The 18668-nt window shown below is 46.9% G+C and overlaps 1 protein-coding gene across 3 annotated transcripts; it reads left to right on the forward strand.

Moving 5' to 3' along the window:
- The first annotated feature begins 5598 nt into the window (after positions 1–5598).
- HROB (homologous recombination factor with OB-fold) lies at positions 5599–18664 on the forward strand. 3 transcript variants are annotated; one of them, XM_081886277.1, is made up of 10 exons: positions 5599–5855; positions 6651–6701; positions 6850–7965; positions 10471–10554; positions 11484–11624; positions 12540–12648; positions 14178–14263; positions 14953–15102; positions 16914–17157; positions 18422–18664. In XM_081886277.1, the coding sequence occupies exons 1-10, from the start codon at positions 5853–5855 to the stop codon at positions 18493–18495; spliced, it is 2058 nt and encodes a 685-aa protein (XP_081742403.1). In that variant the 5' UTR covers positions 5599–5852; the 3' UTR covers positions 18496–18664. The 3 variants fall into 3 exon arrangements, with proteins under 3 accessions (XP_081742403.1, XP_081742404.1, XP_081742402.1); XM_081886278.1 differs by having other exon boundaries at positions 5602–5738; positions 16938–17157; XM_081886276.1 differs by having other exon boundaries at positions 5603–5738.
- Positions 18665–18668: the final 4 nt, after the last annotated feature.

Raw genomic sequence — 18668 nt, forward strand, 5'->3', positions numbered from 1 at the left:
GAAGCATAGGAGAATCAGATGCACCACAAGATCATCTTGGATGGGATGGCTTTCAAAGAGGGTGAGACAATTGCCTATCAAAGGCAACTAGCTGTTATGGCTATGGCTCAGCCTCCCCTGGTGGAGGGAGCAATGCTTCTGAAAAGCACTTGCTGGAAGCCACAGACTCCCCAAACATGTTTCACGGGGACCCCTTCCTTCCCTCTGCCCAGTACCTGAGGGTCGTCACGTCTCTCCAGGGATTTGGCCAGAACAAAGTATATGTTCCCTCCCTGGAAAGGCTCCCTCCCTGCAAAGAAAACGGAGCAATCAGCAGATGCCTGGCTCCCAGCCATGCTAGCAGCAGTCTGGCGCATGAGGGTGGGGGACACGGGAAGAAAGCATTCCTATAGTATAGGGCACTCAATTGGCATTTCCACCTACCTGAACTCAGCCTTTCCCTCCTTGTTCTGGCCTGCCTATCTCCTAAGGAAGATGCAAGCTCTTGCTAGAAGCCACTGGTGGGAAGAGTGTTCCTATGATTTCCAAATGCAGTGGTGCCCCGCAAGACGAACGCCTCGCAAGACGAAAAACCCGCTAGACGAAAGGGTTTTCCTTTTTTATATATATAATATTTTTATTAAGTTTATAGAGTATAGAAATACAGAAAAAAGAATGAAAGATATAGATAAAGAAATAGCATAAAGAGATAACAAATTTCCCTGTTCTTTTTTCCAACAAATTTAAAGGACTTCCCCACATCTTCCAAATCCTGCATTCTCTGTAATATAAATCGTCAGCAATTTGTTAAATTGTTTCAAAAACATATTGTATCTCCCATTTTATCGTGTTGCCTGTTTTCATAAATACTGTAACTCAATTCTTGTATGTTGTAAGTTAAACACAATAAAGTTGTTTCATTATTTTACCTCTAACTTCTTGTGTCTTAATTTCCGTTTCATTAGCTTACATTTACTGAAGCTAGAATTTCCTAAAAAAGTGCATTTTTTAACATTCATACAGCTTATAATGTTTTTTCAAATAGTCCTTAAACTTTTTCCAGTCCTCCTCAATTGTTTCTTCTCCCAAGTCTCGAATTCTGCCAGTCATTTCGGCCAGTTCCATATAGTCCATCAACTGCGATTGCCATTCCTCCAGGGTGGGTAAATCTTGTGTCTTCCAATGCTTTGCGATCAGGATCCTGGCTGCTGTAGTAGCATACATAAAAAAGATTCTGTCTTTCTTAAACACTCTCTGGTCCACTATGCCCAGAAGGTAGGCCTCCGGTTTCTTGGGTAAGGTAAATCTAAGTACCTTTTTTAGTTCATTATGAATCATTTCCCAAAAGGCCTTCACTTTCGGGCAAGTCCACCAGAGATGAAAGAATGTCCCTTCCGCCTCTTTACATTTCCAGCATTTATTGTCAGACAGGTGGTATATCTTAGCAATCTTGACTGGGGTCATGTACCACCGGTATATCATTTTCATAATGTTTTCCTTCAAGGCGGTACATGCCGTGAATTTCAAACCGGTGTTCCATAACCTTTCCCAGTCTTCAAACATAATATTATGTCCCACATCCTGCGCCCATTTTATCATGGCGGATTTGACTGTCTCGTCCTGAGTGTTCCACTTAAGCAGCAAGTTATACATTCTCGAAATTAATTTATTTTTTGGCTCTAACAATTCTGTCTCTAATTTCGATTTATCCACCTGGAATCCAACCTTTTTATCTGCTTTAAAAACCTCCTGAATTTGAGCATAGTGCAACCAATCTCGCACCTTGTCTCTTAGTCTTTCCAAACTCTGTAACCTCCAATTGTCTCCAATTTTCTCAATTATTTCCCAATATTTGGGCCAGTAGGCCTCCATATTAAGTCTCTTGCGTGCCTTGGCCTCCATCGGTGAGAGCCACCTCGGAGTCTTACTCTCCAATAAGTCTTTATATTTTGTCCAGACCATCAAAATTGCTCTTCTAACAATATGGTTTTTAAAAAGTTTGTGCACTTTAACCTTGTCATACCACAAGTATGCATGCCACCCAAAGGCGTTGTCAAACCCTTCCAGATCTAGGACATCAGTGTTCTCTAGTAAAATCCAATCCTTCAACCAGCAGAAGGCTGCAGATTCATAATATAACCTCAAGTCTGGCAGGGCAAATCCCCCTCTTTCTTCGCATCGGTTAGTATTTTAAACTTTATTCGGGGCTTTTTGCCCTGCCAAACAAACTTTTCCGTTTTGGAGGCGCTTCGCAAGACGAATTTCACTATGGGCTTGCTTCGCAAGAAGAAAGCCCATAGGGAAATCTCCGGGGACCTCTTTTAAATGCCAGCGGTGGGGAGCAAAGCCTTCCCCCCCCCCTCCGGCCTTCAGAAGAGGTCCAGGAAGGCCGGCAGGGGCCAAAAGGCTTTGCTCCCCACCGCCAGCATTTTAAAAGCAGTCCGGGATAGCAGGGAAGCGCTTCCCGCTATCCCGGATGGCTTTTGAAGGCAGGCGGGGGGAGCAAAGACTTTTGCCCCCCGCCCGCCTTCAGAAGAGGTCCAGGACCTCTTCTGAAGGTGGGCGGGGGGCAAAAGTCTTTGTCCCCCCTGCCTGCCTTCCCGGGGGCTTTTGAAGACAGGCGGGGGGAGCAAAGACTTTCGCCCCCCGCCAGCCTTCAGAAGAGGTCGGGGGACAGACTGTCCCCGGACCTGGTCTGAAGGCGGTTTCCATAGGAACGCAGTAATTGATTTTTAATGCATTCCTATGGGAAACCGTGCTTCGCAAGACGAAAAACTCGTAAGACGAAAAGACTTGCGGAACGAATTAATTTCGTCTTGCGAGGCACCACTGTGTTTCAGAAGCATCTTTTTGTTCCTTTAGTTGCTTGATAGAATCATAGCATGGCAGGGTTGGAAGGGATCCCAAGGGTCATCTAGCCCAACCCCCGGTAATGCAAGGATCCTGCCCACAGCCAGCCCTGGCTGGGCTCCAAACTCCAGTCTTCTGGTTACCATTGCAATTCCGCATGGTGTGGAGAAAAGGGAGAGGGAAATGTGTTGCTTACACTCTCATAATACTGAAATGAGATCCACACCATGAAGCCCTTTCAACATGGAGGATAGAGCAAGCTTGCTTTCTCCTGCTCCAGAGGCCCTTAGGGCCTGAAGCAGTGACTCTCCTTCCTTGGAGGTTTTTAAGCAGCGCTTGGATGGCCATCGGCCATGGATCATCTAGTTGAGATTCCTGCATTGCAGGGAGTTGGACTAGATGACCCTCGGGTCCTTTCCAGCTCTACAATTCTATGATGCTATGTTTTCAAGAGCACCCAATGCACCTTTAAAGCATATGACTTCCACTGAAATGATTTGTGCCATTGTGACTTCCCTCTCACAGACCTACAATCCTCAGAACCCCTAAGAAACTGCAATTCCCAGGATCATTTGAGAGAAGACCTCTGGTTTTTAGAACATGGATGGAGAACCTGCAGTTTGCTCACCCCCATTTCCTAGGAACCAGGAATAGGAAGCTCAAATGCTTCTAACAGTATAGAGGGAGCAGCGTGTATAAAATATTGAATTTAATAGGGTTATTAAGGTAATTATATCAGAATTATTATGGGAATGTTAAGGAGGGAGGGAAAGGGAAAGGGAGAGTGTGGAATTCTGCTGGTGAGTGATGATTCGATGAGGAATTGAAAGAGAGTTTGAATGTGAGGCAGTTGAGAATGAGAGCAGTGGGTTCTGGAGGGGCTGGTTGGGCAACTAACTATTCAGTTTAGGATCAGTAGTCTAGTCGTCATTTTTGTAATAAAGCAGCATATAAGATAAAGAGAATCTGAGGTCATAAGCTCAGGTACACATATCATCCTACAATCATTTAGTGAATCATCCATACAGTCTCCTTTAGTGAGGGTGCAGTACCTAAGATCTGGACCAAACATTGATTTATTTATTTTTGCTCTTTTTATAGGTTCATAGGTTTATGTTCTGGTTCTAATGATGTAATAGGGGTGGGGGCTCTTTAAATACTGGGCGCTGCCACACACTCCTTTTCTTCTTTAAAAAAAAAATTCCCCTCGTTTTCAAACCACATGCATTGTCTCTTTCTTCAGGTTCTTCAGTTACATTTGTTGTGAGACATTGGTGTTATATGCAGCATAGTGGTACCTCGGTTTAAGAACGATTTGGTTTACAAACTCCGCAAAACCGGAAAGAGTCTTGGTTTGAGAACTTTACCTCAGTCTAAGAACGGAATCTGAACGGTGGAAGGGCACCAGTGACGGAAGGCCTCATTAGGGAAAGCGCGCCTTGGTTTAAGAACAGACTTCTGGAACGGATTAAGTTTGTAAACCAAGGTACCACTGTATAGGGTTGGGAAGAAAAGAGGGGATGCCTGATTATCATCTTCCAAAGCAACTATTCTATTCCAAACTTTAAAATGGTGAGCGTAATTTTGGTAGTCAACAAGAGAGGTTCAAATACTCTCTTCAAGGCAAATCTTAAAAAATGTAGTATAAACACCGACAACAACTGGGAAACACTGGCCTGCAAGCGCTTCAATTGGAGAACAGCCTTTGCCAAAGGTGTCATGGGCTCATAGGCGCCGACTCCATGGGGCTTGAGGGGGCCCGAGCGCCCTCAAAAATTCGTTTGGGGGGGCTCTGCCCCCCCAATAATCTCCGGCGCCCCTCCAGCAGAGCGCCATCGCCGCCCCTCCCCCAGCCCAAAATGCACAGGGAGGGGCGGGCTGCATGCCTCCTGCCCTCCCTCCCGAGCAAAAGCTCCACCCAATTTCCTTTGGAGCTGATTAATAGGCGCAGCACGCTCTCCCCTATTCGCTCACGAGGAGGCGGCGCCACTTTATTTGCATATTCATGAGCTTATTTATTATTCATGAGCTTTCCCGGGCCCCCCCAATATTTTTTATAAGTCCGCGTCCCTGCATGGGCTTTGAAGACGCTCGAACTCAGGATGCAAAGGAGAAACGCGCTAAGAAGGCGGCACGCTTGGCAAACCCTCACCATGATCAACTCCCGTCCGGAAACCTATGTCCCCACTGTGGAAGGACATGTGGATCCAGAACTCGACTCCACAGTCACTTATGGACTCACTGTTAAGACCGTGTTCATGGAAGACAATCTTACTGGCTACGAGTGATTGCCAAAGAAGTACGTGCTACTCAGTGAAAGAAAAAAAACTTTTGATATGCTCCGAGGCAGTGCTTCACTTGCTTAATTTGACGACATAGAGTCCAAACTGCTTAACACTAAAGGTAACTTTTAGAAACGAGCTCGACCTCTTCCCAACGGTCTTATTTACGTCCGTGTGGGGAGAAACACGCTTTCCCCCTCCGACAGAGAAAGGACACGAACCGTGGAAGCTTGGCGCCTGCGCGCTAAAGACAAACGAGGTTATTTTAACAAGCGGCCAAAAAACGTTGACGATCCCCCTCCTTGCCTAAAACGAGAACAGGCGCTCTACTACGCTTACGTTGTCTCCCCGCCCACAAAAGCGCAAACGCTTCGTTTCCTTGGCTACGCAACCGCCTAGAGCTTTCGTCCACCCAGCCTCCGCTTATGTAGTAGAAGAGCGCCGCATTATGACGACCGAGCGGGAGCTGAGTGGGCGAAAGCTCTAGGCGCTTGCGTAGTCAAGGAAACGAAGCCTTTGCCCTTTTGTGGGCAGGGAGAGAACGCGTTATTGCGCAGATGCAATGAAGAAGGGCGGGGGCTGGGCGGCTCGTCATCTTTGAGGCGGCCAGTTCGAATGCCGAGCTCGGTGAGCGGAGGTGCGGGCCTGGATGCTGAACTTCCGCCTCTCGCTGCGTCCCTGCGTCGTCCTTGTTTCTTCACACCGTATTAACCCTGGAGTTTTGGTTCTTCTGCCTCCACGATGGTAAAAGAGGGGCAGGAGGGACTGGGGAGGAGGAGGGCGGTCCAGAGGGAGGACAAATGCCTTATAAACACATAGCCACAGCCCCTGCAGCAGGACTGTAGCCCATGACGTTGTAGCCCATAATAAGGGGGTTGGCCTGGAAAGTGCCACAGGACTCTCTTGTGTCTTTGCTGCAGCAGACTGAGGAGGCTATTACACTCCCCCCCCCCCAAACCCCGGAAAACATTGTTTTTAACACAATGCAAGATAATAGTAATAAAAAACGTTAAAGTTATCAGGCAGTCTTTTGAATATCTCAAAACTCTTGTGGGTGGAAGATGATCAGGTTAAAAAAAAGGGCAAGCCTGTTAGGTACAGTGGTACCCCAGGTTAAGTACTTAATTCGTTCCAGAGGTCCGTACTTAACCTGAAACTGTTCTTAACCTGAAGCACCACTTTAGTAATGGGGCCTCCTGCTGCTGCCGCACCGCCGGAGCACGATTTCTGTTCTCATCCTGAAGCAAAGTTCTTAACCCGAGGTAATATTTCTGGTTTAGCAGAGTCTGTAACCTGAAGTGTATGTAACTCGAGGTACCACTGTATTTATTCATTTAGAATGCTTGGATTCTCCTTTTTTTTAGCCCAAAGAGACACTTAAAGTGGTTTCCAAAACAACAACAACAACAACAAAACTCCCAAATCCCACTCAGACTTGTGTTGGAACAAAAGCAGCATGCAGCTAGAATAATTCAGGTAGTATAAGTTCAGGTAGTATAGAATATTTTTTTAAAGTTATTATTTCTCCCTGCCCCCCAGGCCTGTGGTCTACAGAAGCTGTTTGCTGTGGAGGCAGACTTTGAAGATGAGGTAAGAGAATATTGGTGAATCTGGGTGTATCTGCAAACAAAAGATACCCTTAAGCCTCCCATGGGCTCTCAGGCTCAGAATGTTCATGTAGTACAAAGCTGAGGGATGGCACCTCATGACAAGCATTCTGTTTCTCTGTTCTTGGTAGGATTTTCTGTCAGCTGTGAATGATGTGGAGAAGCAAGCCCTGGATCCACCTACAGATAGCTCAAGATGTCTTAGACCCCTCTCAACTGGGTTGAGAGCCCCCAGCACCACCATTCCGGTCTCTGAGGGGCCAAGGATGACCATGTCCCCAGTCTTGCAGGTGCAGAACTGCTCCAGACTAAGGTTTGGAGAAGGTAATGTCAAAAGCAGCCAGAAGACTCCTCTGGCGACCAGCTTCACAGTTCAGAAGGACCTGGCACCCACTGCTACTGAATGTAAATCAAGCAGCACTTCAGGCACAAGGTTCAGGTTTGTAAAGCAGCCTCCAACTAAGCTCCCCACTGGGGGTGCCCCCTGCGATGAGGAAATTGACAATGAGCTTGTATTGGCTGCGTGCATGGATCTGGAAGAGTCTGAAACACAGTCATATCCGGGGTCCTTCAGGTCCAACTGTATGTCCTGGGAGCAAATGCGAGATAATAGTGTAGCAACAGCGAAGAAACCACGAGTGGTAGATTCGCTGGCATTGACTGACTCTTTTGGGTCAGAGACCTCACAGTTGCAAAGGACTTGGAAACAACCCGTGGTAGAGGTCATCAGCCATCTCCAGCCGGCAGAGACTTCTCCGAAGTTGCCTTTGAGGCCTCCTGCCGTAGACTCTTCCTCGTCTCAGTCTCGCCTAGGGTTGAGTAGCAGCACATGTGCCCTTTCAAACTCCAGCTGCCAAGTGCTCAGGCCTTTCCAGGCATCTCTGCAAAAACCCACTGCCGCATCCAACAGCCCATGCTTGCCTCTGGTTAGACCCTGCTCTTCTTTTCAGTCAGCAAGTACCCCAACAAGGCCGCACAAACCATGGATGCCCAATCAGAGCTGCTCTGTGTCCAGAACGGCCAATTCTGGTGCTCAGCTGCTTTCTGCATATGGTCCCCCAGCAACCTCTATGGAGACTTCACCTGCCAACCCTAAAGTTCCCGGAAACCTCCAGTCACCTGTGGTCACCAATCACCTTGTCCGTTTGGTGACAGCAGCCAACAAGATGCCAGAGCCAGTGACCCAAGTTCCTTTGCGGGCTAAGACGCGGCGCTTCCCGGGACCTGCTGGCATTCTGCCACATCAAGTAAGAGGACCAGCATGATAATAGGGCAATCTTTATGTTGGGGATGGGGAGTGTATGGCTGTCTAGATAGTAACTATAGCTACCTTTGGCTCTAACCATTGGCCATGTTGCCTGGGGCTGAGGGGAGGTGCAGTTCAGCATCTGGAGAGTCACAGGTTAGCCACCCCTGCTGTATGTACAAAGGAGTGAGGATGCTTTGGAAGTACCGTACTTTTCTATGTATGACTAGGTTTTTTACTCTAAAATAGTGTTTAAACCAGTGTTTCCCAACCGGTGTTCCGCGGCACACGAGTGTGCCGTGAGACGTTGCCTCGTGTGCCGCGAGATGCCTGGAGGGAGGCGGGCGAGTCGGGCGGCGAGAGGCGGGGCGGCGGCGGCGAGGAGAGGCCGCGCCTCCTGCTGCTGCCTGGCGCTCCTCCTCGCAGCCGGCAGCGCTGCCTGGGCGCCTCCGCGCGACTCTGCCTCGCTGGGTTTGGTCTCCCAGCAGAGACGGGTCACACGCGCCCCTCCCTCCCTCCCTCAGCCTGCGCGGAGGGAGAGCCAGAGAGAGGCATCGCTCCTGCGCGGCGGGAGAGGGAGCAGCCGGAGCGATGCCCCAAACGAACGCATGGGACCGGAGGGGAAATCCTCTCCGAGGCGGATTGAGCGCAGCTGAGAGAAGCCTTTCGAGGAGCTGCCGTGTCCCCTGGAAACCCCCTTCCCAGCTCTGCCTCAGCCGCCGCCGCCTCAGTTGCCGCCGTCCCTCAGTCCCTCGCTCTGCTGCCTCCTCCCACCCCCAAAGCTTGGAGGTTCCCCAGCAAGGGGGAGGGAAAAAACTTTCACTTTTGTGCGTCCCTCCCGGCGTGACGCTGCGCGCTGACGTCACGGGGCGGGGCTTTAATGGTGGTGTGCCGCGAGATTTTTTTTCAGTAAACAGGTGTGCCGTTGCCCAAAAACGTTTGGGAAACACTGGTTTAAACCACAGAGCTTAGGGCTTGCTGATCAGAAGGTCGGCTATTCGAATCCCCGCAACAGGGTGAGCTCCTGTTGCTCAGTCCCTGTTCCTGCCAACCTAGCAGTTCGAAAGCACGTCAAAGTGCAAGTAGATAAATAGGTACCACTCCGGCAGGAAGGTAAACGGCGTTTCCATGCACTGCTCTTGTTCGCCAGAAGCGGCCTAGTCATGCTGGCCACATGACCCAGAAGCTGTACGCCGGCTCCCTTGGCCAATAAAGCGAGATGAGCGCCGCAACCCCAGAGTCGTCTGCTACTGGACCTAACAGCTAGGGGTCCCTTTACCTTAATGTTTAAAAACAGGGGTTGTCTTATACACAGGGGTCATCTTCCCCCATTTTCATAAATTTGAGTCCCCCAAAATAGGGGGCGTGTTATACACGGGGGGTATTATACACAGAAAAATACGGTATATGTATGTCGTGAAATATTATTACCTTATTTCCTCCACTCCACTCACACTTGCTATGTCACAAAAGGGGCATAAAAGCTGCCATCCTCCCTAAGTTTTCTCTGTTCCAAAATGACTGCTATATGGTTATCCTAGTGATGGGGATTACTAATTATCTCCCTATATGGATTCGCTGAATGCTTCTTGGGGTGCCTGCAGGTGAAATAACTTTTTTTGCTCTGCTTTGCTGATAAAAATGCTCTGTGGTGGCTTAGAAAAACAATGCTAATGAAATTAATAATATAGAAAAAGGATAAAATATTAAATTGAAACCTTGGTTAAATATTTTTGCTGAAATATTCCGCAACCAAAAATCACTAAAAAGTGACCTCTGACTGGGGCTGAAGGGAAATTGAATATAGAAAGAAAACTTGTACATTCTCTCCTGATCTGGGACATAGCTTTGACTCAGGGAGGACAGGAAGTCAAGCTAATAATTTTAGTCTATGCCAATAGTTTCTATAAGTAATAATAATAAATAATTTATTATTTATACCCAGCCCATCTGGCTGGGTTTCCCCAGCCACTATGGGCAGCTCCCAACAGAATATTAAAAACATGATAAAATATCAAACATTAAAAACTTCCCTAAACAGGGCTGCCTTCAGATGTCTCCTAAAAGTCAGATAGTTGTTTATTTCCTTGACATCTGATGGGAGGGCGTTCCACAGGGCGGGCACCACTACCGAGAAAGCTCTCTGCCTGGTTCCCTGTAACTTGGCTTCTTGCAGTGAGGGAGCCGCCAGAAGGCCCTCAGTGCTGGACCTCAGTGTCCAGGTAGAACGACGGGGGTGGAGACGCTCCTTCAGGTATACTGGGCCGAGGCCATTTAGGGCTTTAAAGTGTTTAGGTAGGGTTGTGTAACAGCCTTGGGAGCACAGAATTGGGCCCAGACTACCACATTCAGCACTCTGAGAATCTCAGCTTTCATTTTTTAAATGCGGCTGGGTGGGAGGAAGGTATCTACCTACCTTTGGATGTCTTAGTTTAAGGCGAGTCCATAACTCTGGCAAGAATTTGTGTTCATTCGATTTTCTTCCTTTCCTTGTTCCCTAAAAAAGCCTGATGCGAAAAACTTAGAAGAGATTCTCATTACAACTCCACAGACACCAACTCATGGGGCTCTAGCGAAGCTGCGGACGGAGGTAATTCATGGTTCTACTCTTCCCTTTCTTAATAGAAGAAGTCATTTCATTGGAATCAAACTTCATGGGAATGGGAGATTTAGCCCCTGCCTTTTGCAGTCCTGATGCCAGTAAAGAGTTCCTTACCATGTAACTACTAAATTAATGGTGATGGTCGCTCCCATTGGTGCCACATCACCAATGGGGGTAACTTTTATCAGGCTCAAGCACAGGAAGGGAATGCTTAAACCTCACCCTCCAAACACTGTAGTCCTAGTAAAAATCAGTGCCCTGTACTGGCTATTAATTTTTTCAAAACCTAACTCTGAAGCATCTGTGCAGAATGACCTTTACAGGAGAAAACTGCAAGTTTCCATCCCTTCTTTGTATTTCAAAAAAGAAAAACGAAGTCATCCGTGGAAAATCTTGAAATCTTTAGTCTAGTACTTCCAAGCGTCACTTGGTTATTCTTATTGTACAGATAAGGTCAATATTAAGGATGATGAATTGCAGAAACTCACCTCATGAGCCAGAGCAGTCCTGGAAACAACATTTAACAAGCCCTGTCAGGGAAGGGTTCAGGTAGTTTTAAAAGATGCCTCTGGGCATGTGCTGAGTAACCCAAACCAACCCTTGCATGTCTTGGACTACAGCAAGTTTTTCATACGTCTGGTCGTGGAGACACTTTCTTGTTCTGCTTCAATAGAGATGTTTCTTCTAACTATTCTTTTCTATGTTTTAATGTTTAATGTTTTAATGTGTGTGAGAGAAGGTGAGTTGGCGAGGAGGAGATTCTGGAGTGAGCAGAGGAGGGAGCATAAGCAATATGGCATGCACATAGTAGAGCAAAACAGCTCCCATAGATAATGTTGTCTCCAAATGACTAAGTGCTTTACCCGAAGGTAAGGTGAAAAGTAAGCTTTAACCTGGAATTGTGTGTGCGACTCTAGGAGATGCCTCCTTCCCAGCAGCCAATAGAAGACGAATTTGGAAAAGGCCCTTGGGCTGCCATGAAAACGGAGCTGGGATTGGACGAGAGAGATCCGTCCTGCTTCCTTAGGACATACAGCGTTGTTATGGTGCTTCGTAAGGTAAAGGCTGAGTTTGGTTTTGCAGGTGGGAAAATTCCACTTCACTTGAAGAAGAATCTCTTCTTTAAGTGCAAACACCAAAGATGATAAAATGGTTGGGCCTGGAAGCAAGGATGTATTGCAATATTACTGGAGCCATGGATAACCTTATCAGTAATCTGGATGGGATATATACTGTTATCCATGTGCAAGGGTACAGTATACATATAAACATATTTTCAAAAGAACATACAGAAGTTCCTCCATAACACCTTGGAAGTGTTGGTGACTAGTATTCACTCTAAATTCAGCCCAGTGAAGGCCAACATCTGCTCCACACAGCTGGGAATAACTGTCCACACCTCTGGTAGGACCGCTTGCACCAGGTTTGCATGCACTGGTGAACGAAGGTGGGGTGGGGTGGGGCAATCCGCCCCGGGTGCCATCGGGGGGGTGCCATTGTGGCTACCCCCTGGACGCTCACTGCACACGCCCCGGGACATACAGTGCTTGCCGCACGCACACCCCCGACATGCACTAGACCCCCGGAGCAGGCCTAGTCTGGTAAGAAGGTAAACATGGTGGGTTGCTAGGCAACTCCCACATGCCTCTCCCTCCTGCCTCTTTTCCTCCTGCGCATCAAGCGATAAATGAGGTGTGGGCGGTTGCTTGACGTTCAGCTGTCCTCTCCACCAACCTCAAGCCATCAGGAAGCGAGCTACGAGGCCTCTTTGGCCAGCTGTCCTTTTGCTGTGTGTCACCGTACAACAAAGGGCAGGAAGAAAGATATATTAGAAGCCTCTTCCTTATCCTTTGCTGCTCTGGCGATCAGGCACCTTTTCTCAAATCTCAAAAGTTAATACAATCCTGTCTCAAATTTGCCACCCTGACTTCCCACAAATAGTGCGTTTCCCTTACTCATTCTCTTTCACGCAGGCAGCCCTGAAGCAGCTCCCAAAGAACAAGGTTCCTAACATGGCCGTGATGATTAAGTCGGTAATGCAGACCAACGTTGACGCGGGCGCCGTGTTCAAAGACCCTACTGGTAAGGATGAAAAGAGTTCAGTGTAGGGACTTACTTCTTCTGCATGCATTATTGGTGGGGCGTTTCTGCTTTGCCTGTGGTGTCTGGGCAAACCTTGTTTGTTAATGGCCACCGTCTGGCTCATTTCTGGGTGTTTGAATTGACTCTGACTAAATATGGTACAGTCCTTTAGTCACATTGTGCTACTGGGAATTGTTGCACGGGCTTCCACTAGCCTAACAATGGAGCTTGTATATAGCCCTGAGCAAATCTGTGTGTTTTGCTGACCCCTTGTGTTGATGGTGAAGGATGGAGAGGGAGAGTGCTGTCTTTTCATTAGATTGAGGGAAAGGGACTGGATAGTTGTGACATGGGGTTTTCAAAAAAAAACTTCTTTGGAGCCAGCAAAGAATTGGACAAATGTTTCAAATTCTTAAGTAAAATGTTTTAGGTGCTTAAACAAAATTTGCGAATAGGTATTGGGAGGGAGAATTGCCTAGACAGGCTGGCTTCTCAAGCCAGAAGTGAAGCAAGAAGAAAGGCAATGGCTGGAGGGAGTTAGTTTTCAATGGACTGCTCAAATATTAATTAAGCTTTTTCCCCTTTGCTATTGGAAATACGTATGTAAAACATATTTGCATTGACCATAACAAAAAAAAAAGACTGGGTAAAAAGCAACTTGCACCAAACAAAAACACAAACAAAAAAAAATACAAACACAACTTAATCTTTGGCATTTCCAGTTATAATTGATATTGGCAGTAGTCTTTTTGTTCATTTTCAGCTTTGACTCCCAATGGTACCGTCTGGCTCTCCAGATTTTGCTGAACTCCCACTCCCATCATCCCTAACTATTGGCCATGCCGGCTGGGGCTGATGGGAGATGTAGTTCAGCAACATCTGGAGGGACAAAGGTTCCTCACCCGATTTAAATCCAACATCTGCCAGGGAACAAGCAGTCCAGCAAATATTGAGGCAAGTTCTCAGTTGAGCTAGTCCCACAAATGCACATGGAGGTTCCAGACTGACATTTTGGCACCATTTTTTTGTGGGCATAGTTTGAAACCTTGATGCTCTATGCTACCAGGTAATACTAACAGGGCATTACAGAAAAAAGTAGGCCATTTGGGATGGTTTGCTTCTTAACTCTCATGCATAAACATTCACTGCAAGCCTCTCCAGTATAGTTTGTTTTAGTTGCCACTCCCTACACAGCCACATTCTTGGCTTCCTAGGATATGTTTTCATTTAACCATCACAAGGAATAAACAGGCAACACTGAAGTTGTCCTTAGAAGTCCTAAGCCTAGGTGGGGCTGATATGTGCATTTGCCTGGGACCAATTGTTCTTTGCTCCAGGTCACTGGCAAATTATGTGGCTGGTGTTGAGTGCTTGGGACACTTCCTTTGCTGGGCTCTCCCTCCCATCTTTGTGTTCCTGTATAAAGGGCAGTGAGAGCTATTGGTGTGTGACGCTCATGTGTTTCCTCTTTGACTTCACTGTATATTTAGTGCTCCTGTACCTGATTGGTTTGGCCTTCTGTCATGCAGGAGAAATGCAGGGCACAATACATCGCCTGTTGCTGGAGGAGAAACAAAGTGAATTTAAGGCTGGTTCAGTGCTTCTGCTAAAGCAGGTACTAGAAAACAAGAAATCAAGGGCTGGGTGAGCTTTCATTTCCATGCAAAAAAATTATAACGAATAACTGGTATTTAAGACCTTCTGCTACAGGGGATCCAGAGACATTTTTGAGTGGCAGTTCTGCTTGTTTGTGCCCCTGCTGGTGCAGTTATCACCTCCAGATTAACACAAGTTAACAAAAACAAGTTACCCCTTCTAGCTTTGTGTCAAATAGATGCAACCAATGTCAGTTGAAAGCAGAACTGACAAGTCAGGAACCATCTACCAAAGATTGTCCATTGGATGGTGGAATGTTCCTCCTTCTACTCCCAGAGAGCTTTCTTTACTATTATCTGGGTGCTCTAAATGAGGTCCATGAGAATATGTAGAAAGATGTCTTAGAATTCTTTGCTCTAGAGACTCACTTAGTCCATCTTACTTCTGGAGATTGTATGCGTCACTTTTATTCAAACCTCTTGCATTCAGATGAGCTGGTCCAGAACACCAATTAAATAGTATTATCTCCCTCCTTGTTTTTAGAAGTTGGGTTGTATATTTTATTCTTTGGTTGTGAACTACCCCTTCACAGCGATGAAACATCTGCCCCTCTATTGTTGTATTTATTTGTATTTTTTTATTTTTTGAAGTATAGTCAATTGTGCCGTGTACCATAGGCAGTATTGATACCTACCTTGGGTTTCACAGGTGGGTGTGTTCTCCCCATCCTATCGCAACCACTACCTCAATGTGACACCCAGTAATTTGGTGAAGATATATCCTCCGGGATTCAGCAATGAGAAGACCCCTCAGTTATGCCAAGAGATTGAGGGAGGAATGCAGATGGAGCCAACACAGGTAAAGAGCAGGCTCTCCTTGGCACAATTGCTAGGATATAGGAGAGGCTGTGTGTACTCTGGATACTTTAAAAAAAAAGTGTATGGAGGCACTTGTTCTTAATTACTGGGATGCTGTATTTCATTAAGATTGGCAGCCATATGCGATGTATTAACTGTTAAAATGTGGGGGCAGGGTGGGGTGGGACTGGCCCTGCATAGGTCCTTTCCTCCCCCCACACTTAGCAAATTCTGCATCCTAATTTAACTTGGAAAAATTGCCTAAATTCCTATTTTCTTTAGTTTACATAGGTGAGTTTTGAAGTGTATCTTGATGCAGTATTTCCACTGCTCTAGTGCCGATTTCTCTCTCTCTCTCTCTCTCTCTCTCTCTCTCTCTCTCTCTTAAAACTTTGTCATCAAATTCTGTAAAATGGGAATAGCAGCCGCTAAGGTAAAATGCATGAGGAAATGCTTGAATGTTAACAAAACGTTCAAGGTGAGGGGGGGGCAACAAGAGAGCTCCCTCTTCTCAAACATGCCGTGCTCAGGTCTGTCCAAAGTCAAGATGGATATGGAGAATGAGGAAGCAGCCATTGCTGCCTTGGTTAATTCCTATGCAGCTAAGGGCCTGCTCTGTTAGAGGAAATTGCAGGAGTAAGGAGGGCCTGCTCCATGAGAGGAAATTGGAGGACACTGAGAAACCAGTCTTCTATCAGGTCAGACCACTAGTAATGTAGATCAGACTTAACTACTCTACAGTGACAGGAACTGACTCCCCAGGGTTGCAGAGACACATCTTGCCCTGCCTGAAGATCCCGGGGATTGGACCTGAAGCCCTTTTTTTACATTTCAAGTATATGCACTGCCACTGAGTTACACCACTCAAGGGAATTGGCTTGAGTGAGTGAGATAGACAAGGGATTCCACTACACCCATCAGTAGATGATTGATCTGTTCCAGTTGTAATCACTGTTCATAGAATCATAGAGTTGGAAGAGACCCCAAGGGTTAGCTAGTCGCACCCCTGCGGTGCATACTTCTACGCCAGTGTGGTGTAGTGATTAAGAGCGGTAGTCTCGTAATCTGGGGAACCAGGTTTGCATCTCCGCTCCTCCACATGCAGCTGCTGGGTGACCTTGGGCCAGTCACACTTCTCTGAAGTCTCTCAGCCCCACTCACCTCACAGAGTGTTTGTTGTGGGGGAGGAAGGGAAAGGAGAATGTTAGCCACTTTGAGACTCCTGAAGGGGAGTGAAAGGTGGGATATTAAATCCAAACTCTTCTTCTCATTCTCTTCCCAAATCACATCTGCCTTCTGAAGTTTAGGCCGTGTGCGATCACTTGGAGAAGTCATACTACTTCACTAGTAGAGCACATGATCTTTTACTGAGAATATCTCTGGCTGAGCCTCTGCCTATACTAGCATCTCAAGTACCAAACTCCATGCTAGATCTCACCTGCTTCAGACCTCGGAGAGCTTTAACTCAGGTGTGGGCAACCTTTGGCCCTCCAGACGTTGCTGATCTGCAACTCCCATCATTCCTGTCCATTGGCTTTGCTTGCAAAGGCTGTTGAGGATTGTAGTTCAGCAACATCCCAAAGGTTCCCCACACCCGTTTTAACTGAGCTGTGCAGACCAGGGTTGGCATGGTCCTTGAGATGATGTTGGACTCCCAACTCTTACAGGGCTGTGCTTGATTTGTTGGTGTCCTGATAACAAGGAAGCCCCATTTATCCTTTCCTGTAATTGATATTGGGAGCCAGTTATGATATGGGACCGTGGCTTGGTGATAAAAGTATGAAGGATGCTAAACTCAAACATTCTCTGCAGCCTCTTGGAAACTTGCAAGTGCAGCCTGCGCCGGAATTCCAGCAGGATCCTCCCACCAACGCCCCCGTTGCCATGACTACAACAGACAACAGGAACAAAGGAGGACATGAGATTGATAAGGACCGCTGTCAGCGAGTATCAGCATTGGATAAAGAGTCATCATCAACATCAATTCCAGGGGTCTCTGGAGCAGGCAAATCAGTTTTGCACTTTCCATCCTCAAAGGCTGAAACAACTGATTTGGGTAAATAGAACTCTTAAGTAGCAATGGACTAATAATGCCTTTCTGTCTCTTTTCCCACTGCCACCTCCAGAACAAGGAAAATAGGATGGGGAACCTGTGGCTCTCCATTTGTTGTTGGGTTCCCTTCAGTTCCAGCCAGCATGGCCAATGATCTGGAAAGATAACCAGCAAGATGGACTATAGAAAAGTCCTACTGAGCCAGATGCAGCTTACAGGACTACATGTTGCCAACCTCCCCGCTGTTCCCCAAGCACGTAATGACTTTCGGATCAGCAGATGGCATGCAGAGCCCTGTGTGTAACCATTCAGGGGCCACACATGGACCACTGCATCCCACCCGCTGATTTGAGAGTGTGCGGCAAAAGCGGATATGTTGTTCAAGGATAGAATAAGGCACTTGGCATCCCGGGGACTGAAAATACCTTTTGAAAAACGGGCAAGCTAGCCCTCCTTGTCGGGGGAGAGCTTTGCTAAGCAGCATCTGGCAACAGCTTTGAAAGCAAAGAGAGATTGGCCAGGGCTTTTGGTGCTGCCAAGGGGTGAAGCTGCATGCCTCTGTGCTGCTCCTTTGCCCTTCCTCATGACTACTGCTGTCTACCTGCATTCCTGCCCTCTCACCCCCGTTCCTTCCCAGAAAATTCCAAATACTTTGGGAAACCTGAAACATGGAAGCAGGTCAAATGTATGAAACACAGATGCAAAGTAGAAAATGTTTGGCCATGGAAAGAGGTGGTTCCTAGGATATTCACAGCTGAGTAGGAACATAAGCATGTTGGGCCTCGGCTAAAACAACGGTGCTACTGGGCTATATTTGCTTAGGATGCAGGTTGGCAGAGACACTGCATAGATGGGGCCATGTCACCTGAACCAGTGATAATTCTACCCACCCTGGCACTGTTTGCTTTATATATATAATGACAATAATTGAGCCCCACCCCACCCAAAAAAAGTCGGGATGGTGCAGAGATTATCAGAATATGAATTCCTCACTGGTTGTGAAATGTTGTGTTTGCACTCTGTGTCTGAAGAATAGATTGGACTAAGCCCTGACCAGAGCCTTGCTCACTGAGTCTAAATGAGTCTGCAAAATTTTCTTTCCTCTCCCTTTATTCTCAGTTGCACAGCTTTCCCAAAGGTTGAAGAGAATGGGGCAGCCCCTGATCTTTGGAGAATCTCATGTGCAAATAGGAACCTGTGCATTGGGCGCTGGGGTGATTTAGTTCCTGTTTTGCAGCCTGAATAACTTTTCATGCTTCCTATGCAGATGACCTGGACCAGCTTCTTGGAGAACTACCTGATGACTTTTTCTCCAACTTTGATGCCCAAAGCAATCTATGATAGCTCACTGATGTTCAAATAAGAGGACCTGCTGTCATAGAACCATGGCTATTGTCCTGAGCCCTGCACAGACCTTTTTGCCCAGTGAGGCAGACTCCCTTGCACATATCTTTGAGATTTTTGCCTTCAGCATCTTTATCAACATTGGTTGCGATTGGAGGAAAGACGCTCCT

The sequence above is a fragment of the Podarcis melisellensis genome (assembly GCF_964234715.1).
Source record: "Podarcis melisellensis genome assembly, chromosome: 13".
Lineage (NCBI taxonomy): Eukaryota > Metazoa > Chordata > Lepidosauria > Squamata > Lacertidae > Podarcis > Podarcis melisellensis.

Bases quoted from the DNA above. Each gene is read 5' to 3' on its own strand.
- HROB (XM_081886276.1), top strand. The intron at 6,702-6,849 runs GTAAGAGAATAT...TGTTCTTGGTAG, and splicing joins AGGCAGACTTTGAAGATGAG to GATTTTCTGTCAGCTGTGAA. The intron at 11,625-12,539 runs GTAAAGGCTGAG...TCTTTCACGCAG, and splicing joins TTGTTATGGTGCTTCGTAAG to GCAGCCCTGAAGCAGCTCCC.